At 59.2% G+C, this 22,881-nt stretch overlaps 1 protein-coding gene across 6 annotated transcripts in view; it reads left to right on the top strand.

Moving 5' to 3' along the window:
• Positions 1-22,881, top strand: part of KMT2D (lysine methyltransferase 2D) — a 37,285-nt gene that overhangs the window by 5,414 nt on the left and 8,990 nt on the right. Inside the window, exons 3-42 of one of the 6 annotated variants that reach the window (XM_029204428.1) lie at positions 35-161; positions 342-565; positions 668-777; positions 953-1,115; positions 1,455-1,620; positions 1,720-1,834; positions 1,981-2,138; positions 2,347-2,492; positions 2,631-4,034; positions 4,129-5,237; positions 5,711-5,821; positions 6,175-6,285; positions 6,813-6,917; positions 7,664-7,845; positions 7,995-8,159; positions 8,255-8,364; positions 8,463-8,510; positions 9,169-9,390; positions 9,620-9,739; positions 9,829-9,942; positions 10,163-10,293; positions 10,378-10,525; positions 10,725-10,790; positions 10,969-11,079; positions 11,245-11,418; positions 11,523-11,607; positions 11,838-12,079; positions 12,178-12,251; positions 12,461-12,511; positions 12,638-14,449; positions 14,558-14,737; positions 14,816-14,952; positions 15,185-17,064; positions 18,599-18,722; positions 18,869-18,953; positions 19,063-19,129; positions 19,230-19,462; positions 19,563-22,205; positions 22,339-22,479; positions 22,603-22,770. In XM_029204428.1, the coding sequence (XP_029060261.1) occupies positions 35-161; positions 342-565; positions 668-777; positions 953-1,115; positions 1,455-1,620; positions 1,720-1,834; positions 1,981-2,138; positions 2,347-2,492; positions 2,631-4,034; positions 4,129-5,237; positions 5,711-5,821; positions 6,175-6,285; positions 6,813-6,917; positions 7,664-7,845; positions 7,995-8,159; positions 8,255-8,364; positions 8,463-8,510; positions 9,169-9,390; positions 9,620-9,739; positions 9,829-9,942; positions 10,163-10,293; positions 10,378-10,525; positions 10,725-10,790; positions 10,969-11,079; positions 11,245-11,418; positions 11,523-11,607; positions 11,838-12,079; positions 12,178-12,251; positions 12,461-12,511; positions 12,638-14,449; positions 14,558-14,737; positions 14,816-14,952; positions 15,185-17,064; positions 18,599-18,722; positions 18,869-18,953; positions 19,063-19,129; positions 19,230-19,462; positions 19,563-22,205; positions 22,339-22,479; positions 22,603-22,770 (13,562 nt within the window). Of the gene's footprint in view, positions 1-34; positions 162-341; positions 566-667; positions 778-952; positions 1,116-1,454; positions 1,621-1,719; positions 1,835-1,980; positions 2,139-2,346; positions 2,493-2,630; positions 4,035-4,128; positions 5,238-5,710; positions 5,825-6,174; positions 6,286-6,812; positions 6,918-7,663; positions 7,846-7,994; positions 8,160-8,254; positions 8,365-8,462; positions 8,511-9,168; positions 9,391-9,619; positions 9,740-9,828; positions 9,943-10,162; positions 10,294-10,377; positions 10,526-10,724; positions 10,791-10,968; positions 11,080-11,244; positions 11,419-11,522; positions 11,608-11,837; positions 12,080-12,177; positions 12,252-12,460; positions 12,512-12,637; positions 14,450-14,557; positions 14,738-14,815; positions 14,953-15,184; positions 17,065-18,598; positions 18,723-18,868; positions 18,954-19,062; positions 19,130-19,229; positions 19,463-19,562; positions 22,206-22,338; positions 22,480-22,602; positions 22,771-22,881 lie in introns of all 6 variants that reach the window. The other 5 variants (XM_029204429.1, XM_029204427.1, XM_029204430.1 and 2 more) reach the window with 5 other exon arrangements.

The raw sequence follows: 22,881 nt of genomic DNA, 5'->3' as shown, positions 1-22,881 counted from the left end.
TGGCTGATGCGCACTTCTCTGTCTGTTCATTCAGCTGATGGACCTGCAGCCTCCGAGGAGTCAGGTGCCACTGAGCCAGACCTCCCCAAACCACATGTGGGGGAGGGCTCTGTGCCCAGTTCTGGGGGTCCCAGGCTTCAGGAGCCTCCCCAGGACTGCAGGTAACTAGTTTGGGGAAATGAGGATGTAAGGACATACGAGGATTTGATTTGAGAGTCTGGGGCTTTCAAGGTGGAAAATTTAGGAAAATGAGTGGGAAGCATAGGTGTGCAAGTCATGGGGTTGTTTAGGGGTACCTGTGGGCAGGGGCCAGCGTGGTGCTGATGCTTGTGTGTTCACAGTGGGGGTCCAATGCGGCGTTGTGCTCTCTGTAACTGCGGGGAGCCCAGTCTACATGGGCAGCGGGAGCTACGGCGCTTTGAGTTGCCATTTGACTGGCCCCGGTGTTCAGTGGTGTCCCCTGGGGGGAACCCAGGGCCCAGTGAGGCAGCGCTGCTCAGTGAGGACCTATCACAGATTGGTTTCCCTGAGGGCCTGACACCTGCCCACCTAGGAGAACCTGGAGGTAAGTGGAGGGAAGCGGGGTAGCTGACTTGGGCAGGAAACAGGGAAGGGGCTGAGTGGCCCTGAAGCAGTGATAACTCTTTCCCCCTTTCCCCCTATGAAGGGTCCTGCTGGGCTCACCACTGGTGTGCTGCGTGGTCGGCAGGCGTGTGGGGGCAGGAGGGCCCAGAACTATGTGGTGTGGACAAGGCCATCTTCTCAGGGATCTCACAGGTGGGGCCGGGCCAGGGGATTGCGTAGGCCCAGGGCAGGGTGGGCAGGGCTGGTGGGCTTCCGAGAGTCAGGGTGGAATGAGGAGGGCAGGGGGCATACTGGGACAGAGCCAGTGCCTGACATGTTGATCTGGAGAGAGCTGGCTAGCACTGAGGCTTTGTCTTCACCCTGGCAGCGCTGTTCCCACTGCACCAGACTCGGTGCCTCCATCCCTTGCCGCTCGCCTGGATGTCCACGTCTTTACCACTTCCCCTGTGCAGCTGCCAGCGGTTCCTTCTTATCCATGAAAACACTGCAGCTGCTTTGCCCGGAGCACAGTGAGGGGGCCGCACATCTGGGTGAGAAGTCCTGCCCTTTGGACGGAGGGCAGATGAGGGTCCAAGGGCGCTGGGGGCTCCGTACTCTGCAGAGCACTCAGTAGTCTACAGTTACATACTGTCTGTCTGCCCCACTAAAATACGTGTGGCCTTTGTGAGTGCAGGGGCTTTGCCTGTCTCGTTTAGCATGGTGTCTGCAGTGCCTAGAGCAGTGCCTGGCATATATTAGGCAGACACTTAGTAACTTTTTGTTATTCGTTCATTCTGTGTCTGTGGAATGCCTGTTATGTAGACAGCACCGTACGGAGTCCTGTAAGGAATCCATAGCTGACCCGTGTCCTCTGTCCCTTCCCACTGCAGAGGAGGCTCGCTGTGCCGTATGTGAGGGGCCAGGGGAATTGTGTGACTTGTTCTTCTGTACCAGCTGTGGGCATCACTATCACGGGGCCTGCCTGGACACTGCTCTGACTGCCCGCAAGCGTGCTGGCTGGCAGTGCCCTGAATGCAAAGTGTGCCAAGCTTGCAGGTAAGAGTGGGAGGGCAGGAGAGAACCTTAGGCGGGGCACAGGTTAAGGTTGAAAATGAGGGCAAGGAGGACCCTGTTACGTGCCCTGTGCCCCTGCAGGAAACCTGGGAATGACTCTAAGATGTTGGTCTGTGAGACATGTGACAAAGGATACCATACCTTCTGCCTGAAACCACCTATGGAGGAGCTGCCTGCTCACTCTTGGAAGTGCAAGGTGAGTGTCCCCTGATCCTCCTGCCTTACTCTCCCTAAGTCTGCCTCCTACAGCATCCTGAGTTTCTCTGTTGTGACGAGTCCCGTGTTCTCCTCCAGTCTCTGGCTGTCTGACAAGTGCCCGTTTTGCCCGTTCCCTTCCCCTAGGCATGCCGGGTATGCCGGGCCTGTGGGGCAGGCTCAGCAGAGCTGAACCCCAACTCTGAGTGGTTTGAGAACTACTCGCTCTGTCACCGCTGTCACAAAGCCCAGGGAGGACAGTCTGTCAGTTCTGTTGCTGAGCAGCACCCCCCGGTCTGTAGCAGGTAAGTGGTGTGGACTGGCAGAGATCAGGCTGGGGGATCGGAAGGGCTGAGATTGGCAGGGCTCGTGTTAAAGCAAGTTGACTTTGAGAGGAGGGCCCCTCAGGTGGGCAGTACAATCCATAGCATTCGTGCCTCGCCCCAGTGTGCTCTCGTGAGGAGCTGATAGCTGATGAGAGCCATGGTGCCTGCTCCCCTGTACCCTCTGCAGATTCTCACCCCCAGAGCCTGGCGATACCCCCACTGATGAGCCCGATGCTCTGTACGTTGCATGCCAAGGGCAGCCAAAGGGTGGGCACGTGACCTCTATGCAACCCAAGGAACCGGGGCCCCTGCAATGTGAAGCCAAACCACTAGGTGAGTAGGGTTTGAGGGTCCCTGAAAGTAATCCCCTTCTATCGTGTGGCAAGGGACAGTTTCTGCTTTGCCCCAGACCCTGTACTTTCTGTGGAGTGCAGCTGAACTAGGTAGGAACATAGTGTGTTATGTCTGCAGGTAGAGAAGGGGCCCAACTTGAGCCCCAGTTGGAGGCCTCCCTCAATGAGGAGATGCCACTGCTGCCCCCACCTGAGGAGTCGCCCCTGTCCCCACCACCTGAGGAATCACCCACATCCCCGCCGCCTGAGGCATCGCGCCTGTCCCCACCGCCTGAGGACTCACCCCTCTCTCCACCGCCTGAGGAGTCTCCTCTGTCTCCCCCACCTGAGGCATCACCTTTTTCTCCACTGGAGGAGTCACCCTTCTCTCCCCCAGAGGAGTCCCCCCCATCTCCCCTGCTTGAGACACCCTTATCCCCACCGCCTGAAGCATCACCTCTGTCACCACCATTTGAGGAGTCTCCCCTGTCCCCCCCACCGGAGGAATTGCCTACCTCCCCACCACCCGAAGCATCGCGCCTGTTCCCACCACCTGAGGAGTCACCCATGTCCCCTCCACCTGAAGAGTCACCCATGTCTCCACCACCTGAGGCATCTTGTCTGTTCCCACCATTTGAAGAATCGCCCCTGTCCCCTCCACCAGAGGAGTCTCCCCTCTCCCCACCACCTGAGGCATCACGCCTGTCGCCACCACCTGAGGACTCACCCATGTCCCCGCCACCTGAAGACTCGCCTATGTCCCCCCCGCCTGAGGTGTCACGCCTGTCTCCCCTGCCTGAGGTGTCACGCCTGTCCCCACCACCCGAGGAATCTCCTCTGTCCCCACCACCTGAGGAGTCTCCCACATCCCCGCCACCTGAGGCTTCACGCCTGTCCCCACCGCCTGAGGACTCACCTGCTTCCCCGCCACCGGAGGATTTGCTTACGTCCCTACCCCTGGAGGAGTCACCCCTATCGCCACTGCCTGAGGAACTGCGACTCTGCCCCCGGCCCGGGGAGCCGCGCCCGTCCCCTGCGCCCGAGGAGCCTCATCTGTCCCCTGCGCCCCAGGAGCCGCGTCTGTCCCCTGTGCCCGAGGGGCCGCATCTGTCCCCTGCGCCCCAGGAGCCGCGCCCGTCCCCTGCGTCCGAGGAGCCGCGTCTGTCCCCTGCACCTGAGGAGCTGCATCTGTCCTCCCAGCCTGAGGAGCCGCGCCTGTCCCCTCGCCCTGAGGAGCTGTGCCTGTCCCCCACGCCCGAGGAGCCGCAGTTGTCCCCAGTGCCCGAGGAGCCGCAGTTGTCCCCAGTGCCCGAGGAGCCGCGCCTGTCCCCTCGACCTGAAGAGCCCCCTGAGGAGCCAGGCCTATGCCCTGCACCTGAGGAATTGCCCTCGTTCCTCCCACCTGGGGAGCCACCCTTATCCCCTTTGCTTGGAGAGCCGGCCCTGTCTGAGCCTGGGGAGCCACCTCTGTCCCCTCTGCCTGAGGAGCTGCCGTTGTCCCCATCCGGGGAGCCATCTTTGTCACCTCAGCTGATGCCACCAGGTACGGGGACGTTAGTACCCTCTTACTCTGGGACAGTCTTTACTCTTTATGGCACATCTAATCTAAGAGCCTCTCTTTTCTTCTTTCTCTCCAGATCCTCTTCCTCCTCCGCTCTCACCCATTATCACAGCTGTGGCCCCGCCGGCCCTGTCTCCTTTGGGAGAGTTAGAGTACCCCTTTGGTGCCAAAGGGGACAGTGACCCTGAGTCGCCATTGGCTGCCCCCATCCTAGAGACACCTATCAGCCCTCCACCAGAAGCTAACTGCACTGACCCTGAGCCTGTACCCCCTATGATCCTTCCCCCATCTCCAGGCTCCCCGGTAGGACCGGCCTCTCCCATGCTGATGGAGCCCCTTCCCCCTCGTTGTTCCCCACTCCTCCAGGATTCCCTGCCTCCCCCAAACTCCCCTCCTTCCCAGTGCTCTCCCCCTGCTCTGCCACTGTCTGTTCCTTCCCCACTGAGTCCCATACAGAAGGCAGTGCAGGTCTCAGATGAGGCTGAGCCACATGAGATGGAGACTGAGAAAGCCCCAGAACCTGAGTGCCCAGCCTTGGAACCCAGCCCTACTAGTCCTCTCCCCTCTCCCATGGGGAACCTTTCCTGCCCTGCCCCCAGCCCTGCCCCAGCCCTGGATGACTTCTCTGGCCTGGGGGAAGATACAGCCCCTCTGGATGGGACTGACACTCCTGGATCACATCCAGAGGCCGGACAGACCCCCGGCAGTTTGGCTAGTGAACTTAAGGGTTCCCCTGTGCTCCTGGACCCCGAGGAGCTGGCCCCTGTGACCCCTATGGAGGTCTATGGCCCAGAATGCAAGCAGGCAGGGCAGGGCTCACCCTGTGAAGAGCAAGAGGAGCCACGTGCACCAGTGGCCCCCACCCCACCTACTCTCATCAAATCTGACATCGTTAATGAGATCTCCAATCTGAGCCAGGGCGATGCCAGTGCCAGTTTTCCTGGCTCAGAGCCCCTGCTGGGCTCTCCCGACCCCGAGGGCGGTGGCTCCTTGTCCATGGAGCTGGGGGTATCTACAGACGTTAGTCCAGCCCGAGATGAGGGCTCCCTGCGACTTTGTACGGATTCGCTGCCAGAGACCGATGAGTCGCTGCTGTGTGATGCTGGGACAGCTATCGGAGGAGGCAAAGCGGAGGGGGACAAGGGGAGGCGGCGCAGCTCCCCGGCTCGTTCCCGCATCAAACAGGTAAGGGGCTATCCAGCCACTGATGTGCTTGGTGTCATGCCACTGTCAGAGGTGTAGTCCTGTGTCACTGATACCTTCCTGCCTGGCTTATTGAATCCTGGACTGTCAGAGATCCTTGAGTGCACCTTCTTATTTTATCAAGGGGAATACTGATACACAGGGGGACGCGACTTGCCCAGGTTCATGGTACCTCAGCCGTAGAATCGGGACTAGAAACTCAGGTCTCTCAGGCCAGTATTGTTTCTTGTTGTACCACGTTGACCACTCTTCTTGGAAGATGTGGAGTGGTTTGGACCAGAGTTACCTACCTGTTGCTATCTGAGAGCTTGGCTTTTTCCCTGGCCCTGACTGGGACTTTTGGGCCTTGTTACCTGCCGTACTCTGTCCCTTCGTCTCTTCTCTTCCCTCCAAGCCTGTGGATGCAGCATATTAGCCCTCGACTTTTCCTGTAATCGTCCCCTTTCCTCACTCAGGGTCGCAGCAGTAGTTTCCCAGGAAGACGCCGGCCACGTGGAGGAGCACATGGAGGACGTGGGAGAGGACGGGCCCGGCTAAAATCAACTACTTCTTCCATTGAGACTCTGGTAGTAAGGAGAGGCCTCCCATCCCCCAAACATGCTTCAGCTGGCCCCTTCAAGATTAAACACCCTTTAAATCTTGCCAGTCCCCTGCACGCTCACCTGCCTGCCTGCTAGCCTAGGGCCCGTCCAGCTATGTCTGTGCTCCTTCTGTGCTCTCGGCCCCCAGGCTTCTCTGAAATCTGATGTTGGGCTGAGGCCCAGTTTGGGAGCTGGGGTGTTCTTCTGCTTCTTAGTCCTGGCTCCTGGCTTTCACCTTAGCCAGGGGTTTATGCCGCCTTGCCCCGACACCAAAGAGGAAAGCAGCTTAGTGCGGGCGGATTTAGCTGCCTCACTTTCCACAACTCTCTGCCTGTAAGGTTGCTGATATCGATAGCTCTCCCGGCAAGGAGGAAGAAGACGATGATGATGACACCATGCAGAATACTGTGGTTCTCTTCTCCAACACAGACAAGTTTGTCCTAATGCAGGTACCGTACTTGACTTCTGTAGTCCCGCCTTCAGCAGTGAGGCCTGGCAGCCTGAGCAGTTGGCTATGTGTGTTTCGGTGGGAGGGTAAATGGGGAGAACCAGGGACCTACTCCTGGCATTCCAGAGAATGAGCTTGACACTGAGCTAGCAGCTAGGAATGTAGCAGTGAAAAAGGCAGAAATGGTTTCTGCCCTGTCGAAGCTTAGGGAACACGGGTAATCTCGAAGCTGTAGAATTTTGTCGCATATATTACTGTCTCATCCTGACCGGTCTTTACCCGCCTTATCTTTCACTTCTCCTTAGCGTTACCCATGTCAGGCTGTATCATTTCAAATTACCTGATCAGATGGGCAAGGCATGCTAGGAAGGAACGGGGTCCCGTGATGGCTCACCGTGTCCTAATGCTGGGGATGGGCTTCTGGTTCTTTGACTCCCCCTTCTCAGATTAGTGGTGTCGTCAGTTACTGGGACTGAGTGGTATTGAGGATGTGAGGTTGGACATTTGGGTTTCTGTGTGTTTCCCCAGGACATGTGTGTGGTATGTGGCAGCTTTGGCCGGGGGGCAGAGGGCCACCTTCTTGCCTGTTCCCAGTGCTCTCAGTGCTATCACCCTTACTGTGTCAACAGCAAGGTGAGTTCAGGGCCCAAGAGGTCTGGCCTGAGGGATGGGGTCGTTACTGCTTATCCTAGTCCCCTGTCCTGGCCACTCGACTTAAAGTGGCCATTGGTCATGGAAGTTGTCCATCAGTTTCCAGTGGTTGTCAAATTCATCTTGGGAAAAAATACTTCGGAAACCGTAGTGGTCTTTACGAGTTTCTTTGTGGTAGACCATGACTTGCTGGTATAATTCAGTCCATCATGTGAACTGTGAGAACTTTACTAGTAGAAAACATGATATGGTCTGGATATAAAATGTAAAATCAGAATCAAACACATGTCCACAAAGAGAAAGCAGCGTTTTTGACTCAAGTATGATCAGTCATTTTGGGGTTTTCACTAATGTTAATTTAGAACTTGTCCACTGCTAACAGTCACTAACTTGTAGCAGTAGCAGGCTCTACATGTTCAAGAAAAACTGGGGGAAATACAACCTAGTTGTATCCACAGTCTTTTTGGAGACTTCGCTAGTGAAAGATCCTAATGAGGCAGTGGCCGGGCGAGGCTGTTCTCTGATCAGCAGAGACCCCTGGAAGCCTAAGTTTAAGATCCACTATTTTTGGGGTGAGGGTGCTCTGTGTAGATTCCCTGTGCTCAAGTGGAGGTCTGGCCTGGGTACTGGGGTCCTCCAGCCTCACCTGTGTAAGTCCCCCCCCTCCCCTGAGAGGTCTGCCCTGCCCTCCGCATCACCTCCTGAGGAATCGCCATCTTCTGCGCCAGATCACCAAGGTGATGCTGCTGAAGGGCTGGCGTTGCGTGGAGTGCATCGTGTGTGAGGTATGCGGCCAGGCCTCAGACCCCTCCCGCCTGCTGCTCTGTGATGACTGTGACATTAGCTACCACACGTACTGCCTGGACCCGCCACTGCTCACCGTGCCCAAGGGTGGCTGGAAGTGCAAGTGGTAAGGAGACTGGGATCTTCAGAGGGGCCTGAAATGTTTGAGTGGGTGTGATGTTGAATACATGGCAGAGGCGGGGTTTAGAAGGCCGGGCGGCTTTGGGTGCTTTGGGTAGGTTAGGTGCTGAGGGTCTGTCTTTCTGCCCCCACCAGGTGTGTGTCCTGTATGCAGTGTGGGGCCGCCTCCCCTGGCTTCCACTGTGAATGGCAGAATAGTTACACGCACTGCGGGCCCTGCGCCAGCCTGGTGACCTGCCCGATCTGTCATGCCCCGTATGTGGAAGAGGACCTCCTGATCCAGTGCCGTCACTGTGAACGGTGAGGGTGCCCCTTTCTCCTCATATAAGCCCCCTCTTCCCTGTTCTCAGCCTGGCGTTGTCTCAGTTTATCCCCTCCTGTCTCCCTTCTCCCAGGTGGATGCATGCTGGTTGCGAGAGCCTCTTCACAGAGGATGACGTGGAGCAGGCGGCCGATGAGGGCTTTGACTGTGTCTCTTGCCAGCCTTACGTGGTAAAGCCTGCTGGTGAGTACCAGGGGCGGGGGAGAGGGGAGGAGGGGTCGGGCAGGGGTGCCTTGCTTTGGGACAGGGCCTCTAGCTGCCTTGCTTTGTCCTCTCCACAGTGCCTGTTGCGCCTCCAGAGCTGGTGCCTATGAAGGTGAAAGAGCCGGGTGAGTCACAGAAATTCTGAATGCCAAAGCCAGAGGAGACCTTAGGCACCTAGTCCAGCTCCAGCCCCCCAACTTTATCTCGTTATTTTCGGAGAAGGAAACTAAGACCCAGGGGGGTTGAGTGGCCTGCCCAAGGTCACCCCATAGGTCAGTGGTGAAGTTATGACGAGAACCAAGGCATCCAGTTTCCCAGGCAGAGTTCCTTCCACCGGGCAACGCGGCCTTTGTACGGCTAGAATCTCACCTCCGGAGAGCACGGAGCACAGCTTTCTCCTTAATGAAGGAGCTGGGGCTCTCCCACCTCCATCGTGATGTGGGCACTGCTCCTGGCATCTGGGGCACTGTGAGCTGGCATTCGGCAAGGAGGGGCCCTCCTGGCCTCAGACAGCTAGAGAATATATAGGGTGAACTGATCATGAGCAAAGTCTGGCTTCAGCAGGAGCGGTCTCTCTGATCCCCCTGGTTACCTGAGGGAGCACTCGGGCCTCAGCTGGCGCCCGCTGGTGGTCTCTCCTCTCCAGCCCTCAGACCCCAGTCTGGACTTCAGTCTGTCTCTCTCTCGCTGCTTTCGTCCCAGCTAGGGACTTAGGCCGAAACTTGGAGTTCTGCGCTCCTTGGGGCCTCCATCAGGGGTCACACGCTCTTCCCCCTTGTGCAGAGCCCCAGTACTTCCGCTTCGAGGGTGTGTGGCTGACAGAAACTGGCATGGCTGTGCTGCGTAACCTGACCATGTCGCCCCTGCACAAGCGGCGCCAGCGGCGAGGACGGCTTGGCCTCCCAGGCGAGGCAGGGCTGGAGGGTTCTGAGCCTTCAGATGCCCTTGGCCCTGATGACAAGAAGGATGGAGACCTGGACACTGATGAGCTGCTCAAGGGTGAAGGTCAGGCTGAGGAGTCTCAGGGAGTGCCAAAGTAATGGGAGCATGCCTGTGAGAGTTGAGTGTTGGGTAGGAGCTGCATTATGACTCCCAGTCACCCTCAAGGCACTGTTGGTCTTGTCCAGATGGCTCTGTGGCAGGGCACTCAGCTCTGTTCTTAGGTGGCAGGATGACAGGGTTAAAAGGGTCCATGCCTCTGACCTGCTTCCATCTCGTCTGTCCCCGTACACAGGTGGTGTGGAACACATGGAATGCGAAATTAAACTAGAGGGCCCCGTCAGCCCTGATGGAGAGCCTGGCAAAGAGGAGACTGAGGAAAGCAAAAAACGCAAACGCAAACCCTATCGGCCTGGTGAGGCCCTGGGATGCAGAGGTGGGGTGGGGAGGGGCAGCTCACCAGGTCCCCAGCGGCTTCTCAGCCTCAGCTCTGTCTCCTTATAGGCATCGGTGGTTTCATGGTGAGACAGCGGAAATCCCACACACGTGTGAAAAAGGGGCCTGCTGCACAGGCGGAGGTGTTGAGTGGGGATGGGCAGCCCGACGAGGGTGAGACGGGTGAGGGCTCCAGTGGGGCCTGGGAGAAGGTGGGGATCACAGGACCTGTGGGACACTGCCAGGGAGGCCTGGGGCAGGGGAGTCCACTCAGAGGGCCAGGGGAGTAGTGGGCCCACTACTGGTGCTGGGGAGAGAGTAGGCAGAAAGCGTCCCCAGGCCAAGTTGGGAGCAGCATGCCCGCTGTCCCCAGAGAGGCAGACACCTCCCATTCGGTCCCCAGTGTTGCCTGCCGACCTGCCTGCAGAGGGCTCTGTGGACCAGAGCTTAGCTGATGGGGATGAGAAGAAGAAGCAGCAGCGGCGAGGGCGCAAGAAGAGCAAACTAGAGGACATGTTCCCTGCTTATCTGCAGGTGGGTCTTAGGCTCCGAGGGGCAAGGGCAGTGTCGGTCCTGCAGGGCATGAAGAAGCCTGTTTCTCCCTGACTCCTCCCACAGGAAGCCTTCTTCGGGAAGGAGCTGCTGGACCTGAGCCGGAAGGCCCTTTTTGCAGTTGGGGTGGGCCGGCCAAGCTTTGGACTAGGAACCCCAAAAGCCAAGGGGGATGGAGGCTCAGATAGGAAGGAGCTCCCGACCTCACAGAAAGGTCAGTCGTGTGGGGGTAAGGTGGTCTGAAGGGGTCCAATTTCGCTCTGTGCTTAGAAGCTGGTAAGAGATTTTAGTGGGAAATGGGCTGGTCTCCAGGAGTTGAGGGTGGGCCAAGGGCCCTGGCCTTGGAGCTGGGGTCCTATTCGGGGCATCACATGTAGGGCATCTCTGATTGGAATGGCGACTGTTGCTCATAGGAGATGATGGTCCGGATGTTGCCGATGAAGAATCCCGTGGTCCTGAGGGCAAGGCTGACACATCAGGTGAGGGCTGCTGGGAGGACTGTGTGCCATCTTGGTTTTGCTTCTGTGAATCTGTTCTGCCCCTGAGCACTATCAGGGATGGAGGCTGGAAAGTGTTCCATGCCTTCTGTGGCTCAGGGTGGCCAGTGTGGTACCTCCATACTGGCCTTGGCTGATGGGTTTCTCCTGGCAATTGCAGGACCTGAGGATGGCGGCGTAAAGGCATCCCCAGTGCCTAGTGACCCTGAGAAGCCAGGCACCCCGGGGGAAGGGATGCTTAGCTCTGACTTAGACAGGATTCCCACAGAAGGTGAGGCTGTGACCCGCACTCCTTGCCTATAAGGGTCCTCTGTGGGAGAAGGAGAGCATCCTACCTGTGAGACTCTCATCTCTACAGCTTCTCTAGTGGGGAGTCGTGGGCACCTTCCCTGGCCGTGACCATTTGTAGCCCTGTGGTGTCCCTTCAACTCCCCAGTCTTCCTCAGCAGCATCCTTCATCGATCCCTCACAGAACTGCCCAAGATGGAATCCAAGGACCTGCAGCAGCTTTTCAAGGATGTTCTGGGTTCTGAACGAGAGCAACATCTGGGTTGTGGAACCCCTGGCCTCGACGGCAGCCGTACACCGCTACAGAGGCCCTTTCTTCAAGGTGATCCGGATAGGAGTGGTTTGAAAACTGGGTGGGCAGGTATGGCCAAGCCTGCCTCCAGGATGGGCCACTTACTCCTTTCGCTGATGCTGTGCCTCTTGTAGGTGGACTCCCTTTGGGCAATCTCCCCTCCAGCAGCCCAATGGACTCCTACCCGGGCCTTTGCCAGTCCCCATTCCTGGATTCTAGGTTGGTATTTATGCTTAACCCCCGTGGGCAGTCTCTTCCTTCCAACTGGGGCCATGCCAAGGGAGGGAACCTTGGACTCTTGGGTGCTGCTGTAGCAACACCTCTCTCTGCTCCTTTGTTAGTGACTGTCCTCTGTTGGGGCAGGGCAGTGGCCTGGGGACTCTGGGCAGTTTGTCTGGGGTGGGACTTGGCATCCCTGCCCTCTGTGACTCTCCGCCCCTGCGCCCCAGGGAGCGCGGGGGCTTCTTTAGCCCGGAGCCCGGTGAGCCAGACAGCCCCTGGACAGGCTCGGGGGGCACCACGCCCTCCACCCCGACCACGCCCACCACAGAGGGTGAGGGCGACGGGCTCTCCTACAACCAGCGGAGTCTTCAGCGCTGGGAGAAGGACGAGGAGTTGGGCCAGCTCTCTACCATCTCACCTGTGCTCTATGCCAACATTAACTTTCCCAATCTCAAGCAAGATTACCCAGGTACCCGTGGGATGAGGGCAAGGGAGACAACCTGTAACTTGGCACGTGCAGGGGGTCACCTGCCAGGTCTTCTCTAACACATTCTGTCTGCCCTCCAGACTGGTCTAGCCGCTGCAAACAAATCATGAAGCTCTGGAGAAAAGTTCCAGCTGCTGATAAAGCCCCCTACCTGGTGAGACAGAGGGAGCCTGGGCCAGCGTGGGAACTGAGGGTGTGGGGTGACTTTGGGAAGGTCGCCTCAGTTCTTGCCATTCCCCACTCCCAAAGCAGCTGGGCCAGTAGGGATCAGCTTCTGGGTAGGCAGTGTGAGTGACATTGCGAGGGCTGGGGACTGAGCGTGAGATTGCGTCCTAGCCTAAGGTTGTGTCCTCTATTCCTCAGCAAAAGGCCAAAGATAACCGGGCAGCTCACCGCATCAACAAGGTGCAAAAGGTGAGTGGGGGCCAGGCTGGGCCATGCCATCCAAGGCCTGTAGTGGGGCGGGCTCTCTAAGGGTAGGGGGGACGTAGGGCCTGCCTACAGCAGCCTGACTGCTCTGTGCCTGGTCTCCCCCTGTAGCAGGCTGAGAGCCAGATCAACAAGCAGACCAAGGTGGGCGACATGGCCCGTAAGACTGACCGACCGGCCCTACATCTCCGCATTCCCCCCCAGCCAGGGGCACTGGGCAGCCCGCCTCCTGCTGCTGCCCCCACCATTTTCATTGGCAGCCCCACTCCCCCCGCCGGCTTGTCTACCTCTGCGGATGGGTTTCTGAAGCCGCCGGCGGGCACGGTGCCCGGCCCCGACTCGCCCGGTGAGCTCTTCCTCAAGCTCCCACCCCAGGTGCCCGCCCAAGTGCCTTCGCAGGACCCCTTTGGACTGGCCCCCGCCTACGCTCTGGAGCCCCGCTTCCCCACGGCACCACCCACCTATCCTCCCTATCCTAGTCCGACCGGGGCCCCCGCGCAGCCCGCGACGCTGGGCGCCTCATCTCGTCCTGGGACCGGCCAGCCAGGGGAGTTCCACACCACCCCACCTGGCACCCCCCGACACCAGCCCTCCACACCTGACCCCTTCCTCAAACCCCGCTGCCCCTCGCTGGACAACCTGGCTGTGACTGAGAGCCCAGGGGTAGGGGGAGGCAAGGCTTCTGAGCCTCTGCTGTCGCCCCTGCCTTTCGTGGAGTCTCGGAAGGCCCTAGAGGTGAAGAAGGAAGAGCTTGGGGCGTCGTCTCCCAGCTATGGGCCCCCAAACCTAGGCTTTGTTGACTCACCCTCCTCAGGCCCCCATCTGGGTGGCCTGGAGTTAAAGGCACCCGATGTCTTCAAAGCCCCCCTGACCCCTCGGGCATCTCAGGTAGAGCCCCAGAGCCCAGGCTTGGGCCTAAGGCCCCAGGAGCCACCCCCTGCCCAGGCTTTGGCCCCTTCTCCTCCCAGCCACTCGGACGTCTTTCGCCCTGGCCCCTACCCTGACCCCTATGCCCAACCCCCGTTGACCCCTCGGCCCCCACCCCCACCCCCTGAGAGCTGCTGTGCCCTGCCTCCTCGCTCACTGCCCTCTGACCCTTTCTCCCGAGTGCCCGCCAGTCCCCAGTCCCAGTCCAGCTCCCAGTCCCCATTGACACCCCGTCCTCTGTCTGCTGAGGCTTTCTGCCCATCCCCTGTTACCCCTCGCTTCCAGTCCCCTGACCCTTATTCCCGCCCGCCCTCACGCCCTCAGTCCCGGGACCCGTTTGCCCCACTGCATAAGCCACCCCGCCCCCAGCCCCCTGAAGTTGCCTTCAAGGCTGGGCCTCTAGCCCACACTCCGTTGGGGGCTGGGGGTTTCCCAGCAGCCCTGCCCTCAGGGCCGGCAGGTGAGCTCCATGCCAAGGTCCCAAGTGTGCAGCCCCCCAATTTTGCCCGGTCCCCTGGGACTGGTGCATTTGTAGGCACCCCTTCTCCCATGCGTTTCACTTTCCCTCAGGCAGTAGGGGAGCCTTCGCTAAAGCCCCCTGTCCCTCAGCCTGGTCTCCCTCCACCCCATGGGATCAACAGCCATTTTGGGCCCGGCCCTACCTTGGGCAAGCCTCAAAGCACAAACTACACAGTAGCCACAGGGAACTTCCACCCATCGGGCAGCCCTCTGGGACCCAGCAGTGGGTCCACAGGAGAGGGCTATGGGCTGTCCCCACTACGCCCCCCATCAGTCCTTCCACCACCTGCACCCGATGGATCCCTCCCCTACCTGTCCCATGGAGCCTCACAGCGGGCAGGCATCACCTCTCCAGTTGAGAAGCGAGAAGACCCAGGGGCTGGGATGGGCAGCTCTTTGGCGGCACCTGAACTTCCAGGTACCCAGGACCCAGGCATGTCCAGCCTCAGTCAGACCGAGCTGGAGAAGCAACGACAGGTGAGTCGACATCCTGGACCTGAGCACCCTCCACGTCTCCCCTGTTTCTGTGCCAGCCCTTCGGTTTGAGTAGAATGGACTCACCCCTCTTCTCTGTTCTCTGCGCAGCGCCAACGACTACGGGAGCTGCTGATTCGGCAGCAGATCCAGCGCAACACCCTTCGGCAGGAGAAGGAAACCGCGGCAGCTGCCGGAGCAGTGGGGCCCCCGGGCAGCTGGGGTGCTGAGCCTAGTAGCCCTGCCTTTGAGCAGCTGGGTCGAGGCCAGACCCCCTTTGCCGGCACCCAGGTAGGTAGAGTGGCAAGGGGTAGTGGATCCAAGATACTGAAGGTGGCCCCCACCTTCATCTACCCTCATCTCTCCTAGGACAAGAGCAGCCTTGTGGGGCTGCCCCCAAGCAAGCTGGGTGGCCCCATCCTGGGGCCAGGGGCTTTCCCCAGTGATGACCGACTCTCCCGGCCACCTCCACCAGCCACCCCTTCCTCTATGGATGTGAACAGCCGGTGAGGCTCCAGGGGGTGCCCTGGGGGGAAATCAAGGGAACATATTGTACCTCCGTTGTGTGCTGCCTCTGATTTTCCTGTCTCTCTAATCCTTCTTCAGCATCACTTAACTTCTCTTCCCCATTCCTTCCCCCTCACTGCATTAACTCCATCCTTCCTTCCTCGGGGCAGCCCGTGTTCTAGCTCTTTTTCATCCTGCTTCCGTCTCACTGACTACTGCATATTCTTCCAGGCAATTGGTGGGAGGCTCCCAAGCCTTCTATCAGCGAGCACCGTATCCTGGGTCCCTGCCCTTGCAGCAGCAGCAGCAGCAGCAGCAACTGTGGCAGCAGCAACAGGCAACAGCAGCAACTTCCATGCGACTTGCCATGTCGACACGCTTTCCGTCAACTCCGGGGCCTGAACTTGGCCGCCAAGCCATAGGTTCCCCCTTGGCGGGAATTCCCACCCGCCTGCCTGGCCCTGGAGAGCCAGTGCCTGGTCCAGCTGGTCCTGCCCAGTTCATTGAGTTGCGGCACAATGTACAGAAAGGACTGGGACCGGGGGTGCCTCCGTTTCCTGGTCAGGGCCCCCCTCAGAGACCCCGTTTTTTCCCTGTAACTGAGGATTCTCACCGACTGGCCCCTGAAGGGCTTCGTGGCCTAGCAGTGTCAGGCCTTCCTCCTCAGAAACCCTCAGCCCCGCCGGCCCCTGAACTGAACAACGGCCTCCATCCAACGCCCCATACCAAGGGTCCCAACGCGCCCGCTGGCTTGGAGCTAGTCAGCCGGCCCCCCTCAGGCACTGAGCTTGGCCGCCCTCCTCTGGCCCTGGAAGCTGGGAAGTTACCCTGTGAGGATCCTGAGTTGGATGATGACTTTGATGCCCACAAGGCCCTGGAGGACGATGAGGAGCTTGCTCACCTGGGCCTGGGTGTGGACGTGGCCAAGGGAGATGATGAGCTGGGCACCCTGGAAAACCTGGAGACCAATGATCCCCACCTGGACGACCTGCTCAACGGGGATGAGTTTGACCTGTTGGCCTATACTGACCCTGAGCTGGACACCGGGGACAAGAAGGACATCTTCAATGAGCATCTGAGGCTGGTGGAGTCGGCCAATGAAAAGGCTGAGCGGGAGGCTCTGTTGCGGGGGGTGGAGCCAGGACCCTTGGGCCCTGAGGAGCGCCCTCCCCCCGCCGCTGATGCCTCTGAGCCCCGTCTGGCGTCAGTGCTCCCCGAGGTGAAGCCCAAGTTGGAGGAGGGTGGGCGCCACCCTTCCCCTTGCCAGTTTACCATCACCGCCCCCAAGGTAGAGCCATCTCCAGCCACCACTTCCCTAGGCCTGGGGCTGAAGCCAGGACAGAGTGTGGTGGGCAGCCGGGACACTCGAATGGGCACAGGACCTTTTTCCAGTAGTGGGCACCCAGCTGAGAAGGTCCCCTTTGGGACCACAGGAGGACCACCAGCTCACCTGCTGACCCCCAGCCCACTGAGTGGCCCAGGAGGGTCCTCCCTGCTGGAGAAGTTTGAGCTAGAGAGTGGGGCCCTGACCTTGCCCGGTGGACATGCATCTGGGGATGAGCTGGACAAGATGGAGAGCTCACTGGTAGCCAGTGAGTTGCCCCTGCTCATCGAGGACCTGTTGGAACACGAGAAGAAGGAGCTGCAGAAGAAGCAGCAGCTCTCAGCACAGCTGCAGCCTGCCCAGCAGCAGCAGCAGCAGCAGCAGCAGCAGCAGCAGCAGCAGCATTCCCTACTGTCCACCCCGGGCCCTGCCCAGGCTGTGTCTTTGCCACATGAGGGCTCTTCTCCCAGTTTGGCTGGCGCCCAGCAGCAGCTTGCCCTGGGACTTGGAGGTTCCCGACAGCCGGGCTTGGCCCAGCCACTGATGCCCACCCAGCCACCAGCTCACGCCCTCCAGCAGCGCCTGGCCCCATCCATGACCATGGTGTCCAACCAAGGGCATATGCTAAGTGGGCAGCATGGGGGACAGGCAGGCTTGGTGCCCCAGCAGAGCCCACAGCCAGTGCTGGCACAGAAGCCCATGGGTACTATGCCACCTTCCATGTGCATGAAACCGCAGCAGCTGGCAATGCAGCAGCAGCTGGCTAACAGCTTCTTCCCGGATACAGGTAACCTCATCTGGGGGCGCTGGCTTATCACCGTTACCACTAAATGCTCACTGAGGCTGCAGACCCAAGATCCTCCCTAGTTAAAGGGGCTGGGACACAAAGAGCTTTGGCCAAATCCCATACGAGTGGCGTAAGCAGAAGGACTGTAGCTTTTAAGGGAGAATAGTGCCCGGCGTACAGCAGGCGTTCAGATGTGGAATGAATGAATGGGACAGACGCATGACGTCTGGTTAGCAAAGGCTTTGCAGCTGGGGTGAGGCCCAAAGATTAGGACTTGGAGAGGAGTGGTGCAAGAAAAAGCAACCGGGTTGGTGAAAAGACTTAGTGAGACTTAGCAGCAGGAAAGCCGATGGGGTATATTTGGAGACAACGAGTGGAGACAACGGTTAGCCTGGAGCAGGCTTTGCGGAGGGAAGTGAGGGGGCGCTACCGTAGCTATGGAGAGGTAAGAAGAGGGCCCAGATTGAAGAAGACCTCAAATTATAATAGCATCTACTGAATAATGGTGGTTTGCCATGCCAAACCCTGTGCTGAGCGCTTTACGTTCATCGTATAATTTAATCATCACAGCAGACACATTAAGAAGGTACTATTATTACCTTGGATTATGGAAAAGGAAACTGAGGCAGAGAGGTTAAGTTAACTTGCCCAAGGTCACACAACTAACAGAACTGGAACTTGAACCCTGGCCCTCATATCCTCTTAACTGTTTTACTGCCTCAAAATAACCAGGAGAGGGAGTTGGGTTAGTCCTCTTAAAAGTAGGGGGTCAGGGGACTTCCCTGGCAGTCCAGTGGTTAAGACTGTGCTTCCAATACAGGGCGCGAGGGTTCGATCCCTGACTGGGGAACTAAGACCCCCCCCCATGCCGCTCGGCGGGGCCAAAAAAAGAAAAAAAAAGTAGGGAGTCAGTTAAGCTTTCTGAGCAGTGGAGAAATATATAATGTACAGGATTTTAGGAAGATTTAAGTTTTTGGTGGCTGCTGGTTTCTCTTTTCCTGCCCAGCATCCTGGACAGGCAGAAGAGTGGTCTGTAGGTGACGCGTGTTGTGCCCAAAACAGCTCTGGCGTTGGGCTTTGGCACAGTGCCTGCATCTTGGGTTCTTGGGCTGCGCTTAGTTGCCCTAAGAACACTACTTTTGAAGAATGCTTTCTAGGTCATAAAGTGTACTCGTATTCTGGTCACATTTGATCCTCTCAGTAGCTCTATGAGGTGAGCAGAATAAGGAATCATGATCTCTACAAAATAGAAGAGTAAACTGAGGCCCAAAGAGGTGAAATGACATTGATATATCGGCTCAACAGATATTTACTGAGTACCTTTTCCTAGCACTGTGCGAGTAAAAACGGAGCCACATGTTCTGTGAATAATAGAACTGAGTCACCTATGCTGTCGGGCTCCTAGTCCAGTGGTCTTTCCACCATGCCATGCCGTTGTTCTGCTTGGCTTAGTGGAGGTCAAGGTGTTGGAACAGCAGACATGGAATGGGGCATTGACCTCAGTGCCCAGCTCACTTGGCTCCTCCCTCTCCAGACCTGGACAAATTTGCTGCAGAAGATATCATTGATCCTATTGCAAAGGCCAAGATGGTTGCTTTGAAAGGCATCAAGAAGGTGATGGCTCAGGGCAGCATTGGAGTGGCACCTGGTATGAACAGGTAAGACTTGCAGAGTGGGAGGGTTGGCCCTTCCTTTTGCCAGTCCTTCCCCTGTTCTTCCTGATCCTGCTTCCTTGTTGTCCCACCTCTTTGCCCTTCAACTTTCCCCATCACCGACACATCCTCTTTGCTTTGGCGGACTCCAGGCAGCAAGTGTCCCTGCTAGCCCAGAGACTCTCAGGGGGGCCCGGCAGTGACCTGCAGAACCACGTGGCAGCTGGGAGTGGCCAGGTAAATAAATGGTCAGGTGGGAGTGGGAGCTTGGGTCCTATGCCATCAGGCCACCCTTCTTAGGGCCTGGTACAGAACAGTGACCCTTTAGCTGTCTCTCTCGTCACAGGAGCGGAGTGCCGGTGACCCCTCCCAGCCTCGTCCCAATCCACCCACTTTTGCCCAGGGAGTGATCAGTGAGTATGGGGCTGGGGAGGAGAGTGCAAGGAAGGGGCTTGGGGTATGTGGGGAAAGAGGGATTTGGATCGCCTGACACCCGCCCGCTTCCTTTCCCAGATGAGGCTGACCAGCGGCAGTATGAGGAGTGGCTGTTCCATACCCAGCAGCTCCTACAGATGCAACTGAAGGTGCTAGAGGAGCAGATTGGGGTGCACCGCAAGTCCCGGAAAGCTCTGTGCGCCAAGCAGCGCACTGCCAAGAAGGCCGGCCGTGAGTTCCCAGAGGCTGATGCTGAGAAGCTCAAGCTGGTTACAGAACAACAGAGCAAGATCCAGAAACAGCTGGATCAGGTGGGGAAGGCAGACTTCAGCCTAGCAGCCGGGATCCTGGGAAGAGGGATGGCATGGGTGGGCAGGCTCCAGGCTGACCTTCCTGACCCTCCCACGTCAGGTCCGGAAGCAGCAGAAGGAGCACACTAACCTCATGGCAGAGTATCGGAATAAGCAGCAGCAGCAGCAGCAGCAGCAGCAGCAGCAGCAGCAGCAGCAGCAGCACTCGGCTGTACTGGCCCTTAGCCCTTCCCAGAGTCCCCGGCTGCTCACCAAGCTTCCTGCTCAGCTGCTCCCTGGCCATGGGCTGCAGCCACCGCAGGGGCCCCCCGGGGGGCAAGCTGCAGGTCTTCGCCTGCCCCCCGGGGGCATGGCGCTACCTGGACAGCCTGGTGGCCCCTTCCTCAACACCACCCTGGCCCAGCAGCAGCAACAGCAACATTCTGGTGGGGCTGGGGCCCTCGCCGGCCCCTCGGGGGGCTTTTTCCCTGGCAACCTTGCTCTTCGAGGCCTAGGACCTGACTCGAGGCTTTTACAGGAGAGGCAGCTGCAGCTACAGCAGCAACGCCTGCAGCTTGCCCAGAAACTGCAACAGCAGCAGCAGCACCTCTTAGGACAGGTGGCAATCCAGCAGCAACAGCAGCAGGGCGCGGGGGTACCGGCAAACCAGGGTCTGGGTCCCAAGCCCCAAGGGCTTCTGCCTCCCAGCAGCCATCAGGGCCTCCTGGTCCAGCAGCTGTCCCCCCAGCCACCCCAGGGGCCCCAGGGCATGCTGGGCCCTGCGCAGGTGGCAGTGTTGCAGCAGCAGCAGCAGCAGCAACAGCACCCTGGAGCTCTGGGCCCCCAGGGCCCTCACAGACAGGTGATCCTGACCCAGCCCCGGGTGCTAAGTTCCCCCCAGCTGGCACAGCAGGGTCAGGGCCTTATGGGACACCGGCTGGTCACATCCCAGCAGCAGCAGCAGCAGCAGCAGCAGCACCAACAGCAGGGATCCATGGCGGGGCTTCCCCATCTTCAGCAGGGTCTGATGCCACACAGCGGGCAGCCCAAACTGAGTGCTCAGCCCGTGGCCTCCTTGCAGCAGCAGCAGCTGCAGCCGCAGCAGCTTCAACAGCAGCAGCAGCAGCAGCAGCCGCAGCCGCAGACGGGCCTCTTGAGCCAGAGTCGAACTTTACTGTCTCCTCAGCAGCCGCAGCCGCAGCCGCAGCAAGTGGCACTCGGCCCGGGCCTGCCAGCCAAGCCTCTGCAACACTTTTCTAGCCCCGGAGCCCTGGGCCCAACCCTCATCCTAACGGGCAAGGAACAAAACATTGTAGAGGCGGCTCTTCCTCCGGAGGCCACTGAGGGGCCCTCCACGCATCAGGGAGGGCCGTTAGCAGTAGGGACTGTACCGGAGTCAGTGGCCACTGAACCAGGGGAGGTAAAGCCCTCACTCTCCGGGGACTCACAACTCCTCCTTGTCCAACCCCAGGCCCAGCCTCAGCCCAACGCTGTGCAGCTGCAGCCGCCTCTGAGGCTCCCGGGACAACAGCAGCAGCAAGTGAACTTGCTCCACGCAGCGGGTGTGGGAAGCCACGGGCAACCAGGCAGTGGATCATCTTCTGAGGCCTCATCTGTGCCCCACGTGCTGGCCCCATCCTCTGTTTCCTTAGGGGAACAGCCTGGACCCATGACCCAGAACCTTCTGAGCTCCCAGCAGCCCCTTGGACTAGAGCGGCCCATGCAAAATAATGCAGGGCCACAGCCTGCCAAACCAGGATCTGTCCCCCAGTCTGGGCAGAGCCTGCCTGGGGCTGGGGTCATGCCTACAGTGGGTCAGCTTCGAGCGCAGCTTCAAGGAGTCCTGGCCAAAAACCCACAGCTGCGGCACTTGAGTCCTCAGCAGCAGCAGCAGCTACAGGCGCTCCTCATGCAGCGGCAGCTACAGCAGGGTCAGGCAGCGCGCCAGGCCCTGCCCTACCAGGAGCCTGGGGCCCAGCCCTCTCCCCTCCAGGGCCTCCTGGGCCGCCAGCCCCAACTCGGGGGCTTCCCTGGATCCCAGACAGGCCCTCTTCAGGAGCTGGGGGCAGGGCTTCGACCTCAGGGCCCACCCCGGCTCCCCGCCCCACAAGGAGCCTTATCCACAGGACCAGTCCTTGGCCCTGTCCTTCCCACGCCTCCACCATCCAGCCCCCAAGAGCCAAAGAGACCTTCCTCACAGTTACCTTCCCCCAGCTCCCAGCTTCCCTCTGAGGCCCAGCTCCCTACCACCCAACCAGGAACCCCAAAACCCCAGGGGCCACCCTTGGAGCTGCCTCCTGGGAGAGTCTCACCTGCTGCTGCCCAGCTTGCAGATACCTTCTTTGGCAAGGGGCTGGGACCTTGGGACCCCCCAGACAACCTAGCGGAAGCCCAGAAGCCGGACCAAAGCAGCCTGGTACCTGGGCATCTGGAGCAGGTGAATGGGCAGGTGGTACCCGAGCCACCCCATCTCAGCATCAAGCAGGAGCCTCGGGAAGAGCCATGTGCCCTGGGAGCCCAGGCAGTGAAGAGGGAGGCCAACGGAGAGCCAATAGGGGCACCAGGTACCAGCAACCACCTCCTGCTGGCAGGCCCTCGCTCAGAGGCCGGGCATCTGCTCTTGCAGAAGCTTCTACGAGCAAAGAACGTGCAACTCGGCACTGGGCGGGGGCCCGAGGGGCTGCGAGCTGAGATCAACGGGCACATTGACAGCAAGCTGGCTGGGCTGGAGCAGAAACTACAGGGTACCCCCAGCAACAAGGAGGTGAGTACTCTAGCTGGAGTGGAGCAGACGGTGCGGGGCCTGGAGCCCGGGGGCAGAGTGAACAGGTCTGGGTGAAATGAGGTGAGGGCTCCGAGGGGGACGGCGGCCTTCACCGTGGGTTTATCTGGCTTAGGATACAGCAGCAAGGAAGCCTTTGACACCGAAGCCCAAGAGGGTACAGAAGGCAAGCGACAGGTTGGTGAGCTCCCGAAAGAAGCTGCGGAAGGAGGACGGGGTCAGGGCCAGCGAGGCCCTGCTGAAACAGCTGAAACAGGTGACCCCCAGGAGCCAGTCCCCTGGTCCCGTCCCAGGATAGGGGGCAGCCTGGCCCCCACCTGTGCAGTAGCAGAGATGTACACGCTGCAGGTTTCCAATCTTGTCATCTCGCCCCTCCTAGGAGCTGTCCCTGCTGCCCCTCACGGAGCCTACCATCACCGCCAATTTTAGCCTCTTTGCTCCCTTTGGCAGCGGCTGCCCAGTCAATGGGCAGTGCCAGCTGAGGGGGGCCTTTGGAAGTGGGACGCTGCCCACAGGCCCTGACTACTATTCCCAGCTGCTTACCAAGGTCAGAAAAATGGCAGTACCTTTTGGGGACGATGAGGTTCCTGGGGAGGTGGAGATGGGGATGGCAGACTTGTGGAAATTGCTGGTATCGTGTAGGGCCAGGAGATCATGT

The sequence above is a fragment of the Monodon monoceros genome, unplaced genomic scaffold (assembly GCF_005190385.1).
Source record: "Monodon monoceros isolate NGI ecotype Baffin Bay Population unplaced genomic scaffold, NGI_Narwhal_1 Super_Scaffold_6, whole genome shotgun sequence".
Taxonomy (NCBI): Eukaryota; Metazoa; Chordata; class Mammalia; order Artiodactyla; family Monodontidae; genus Monodon; species Monodon monoceros.
Note: the sequence above shows the minus strand (reverse complement) of the source record. Positions and strands in the feature narration are given on the sequence as shown.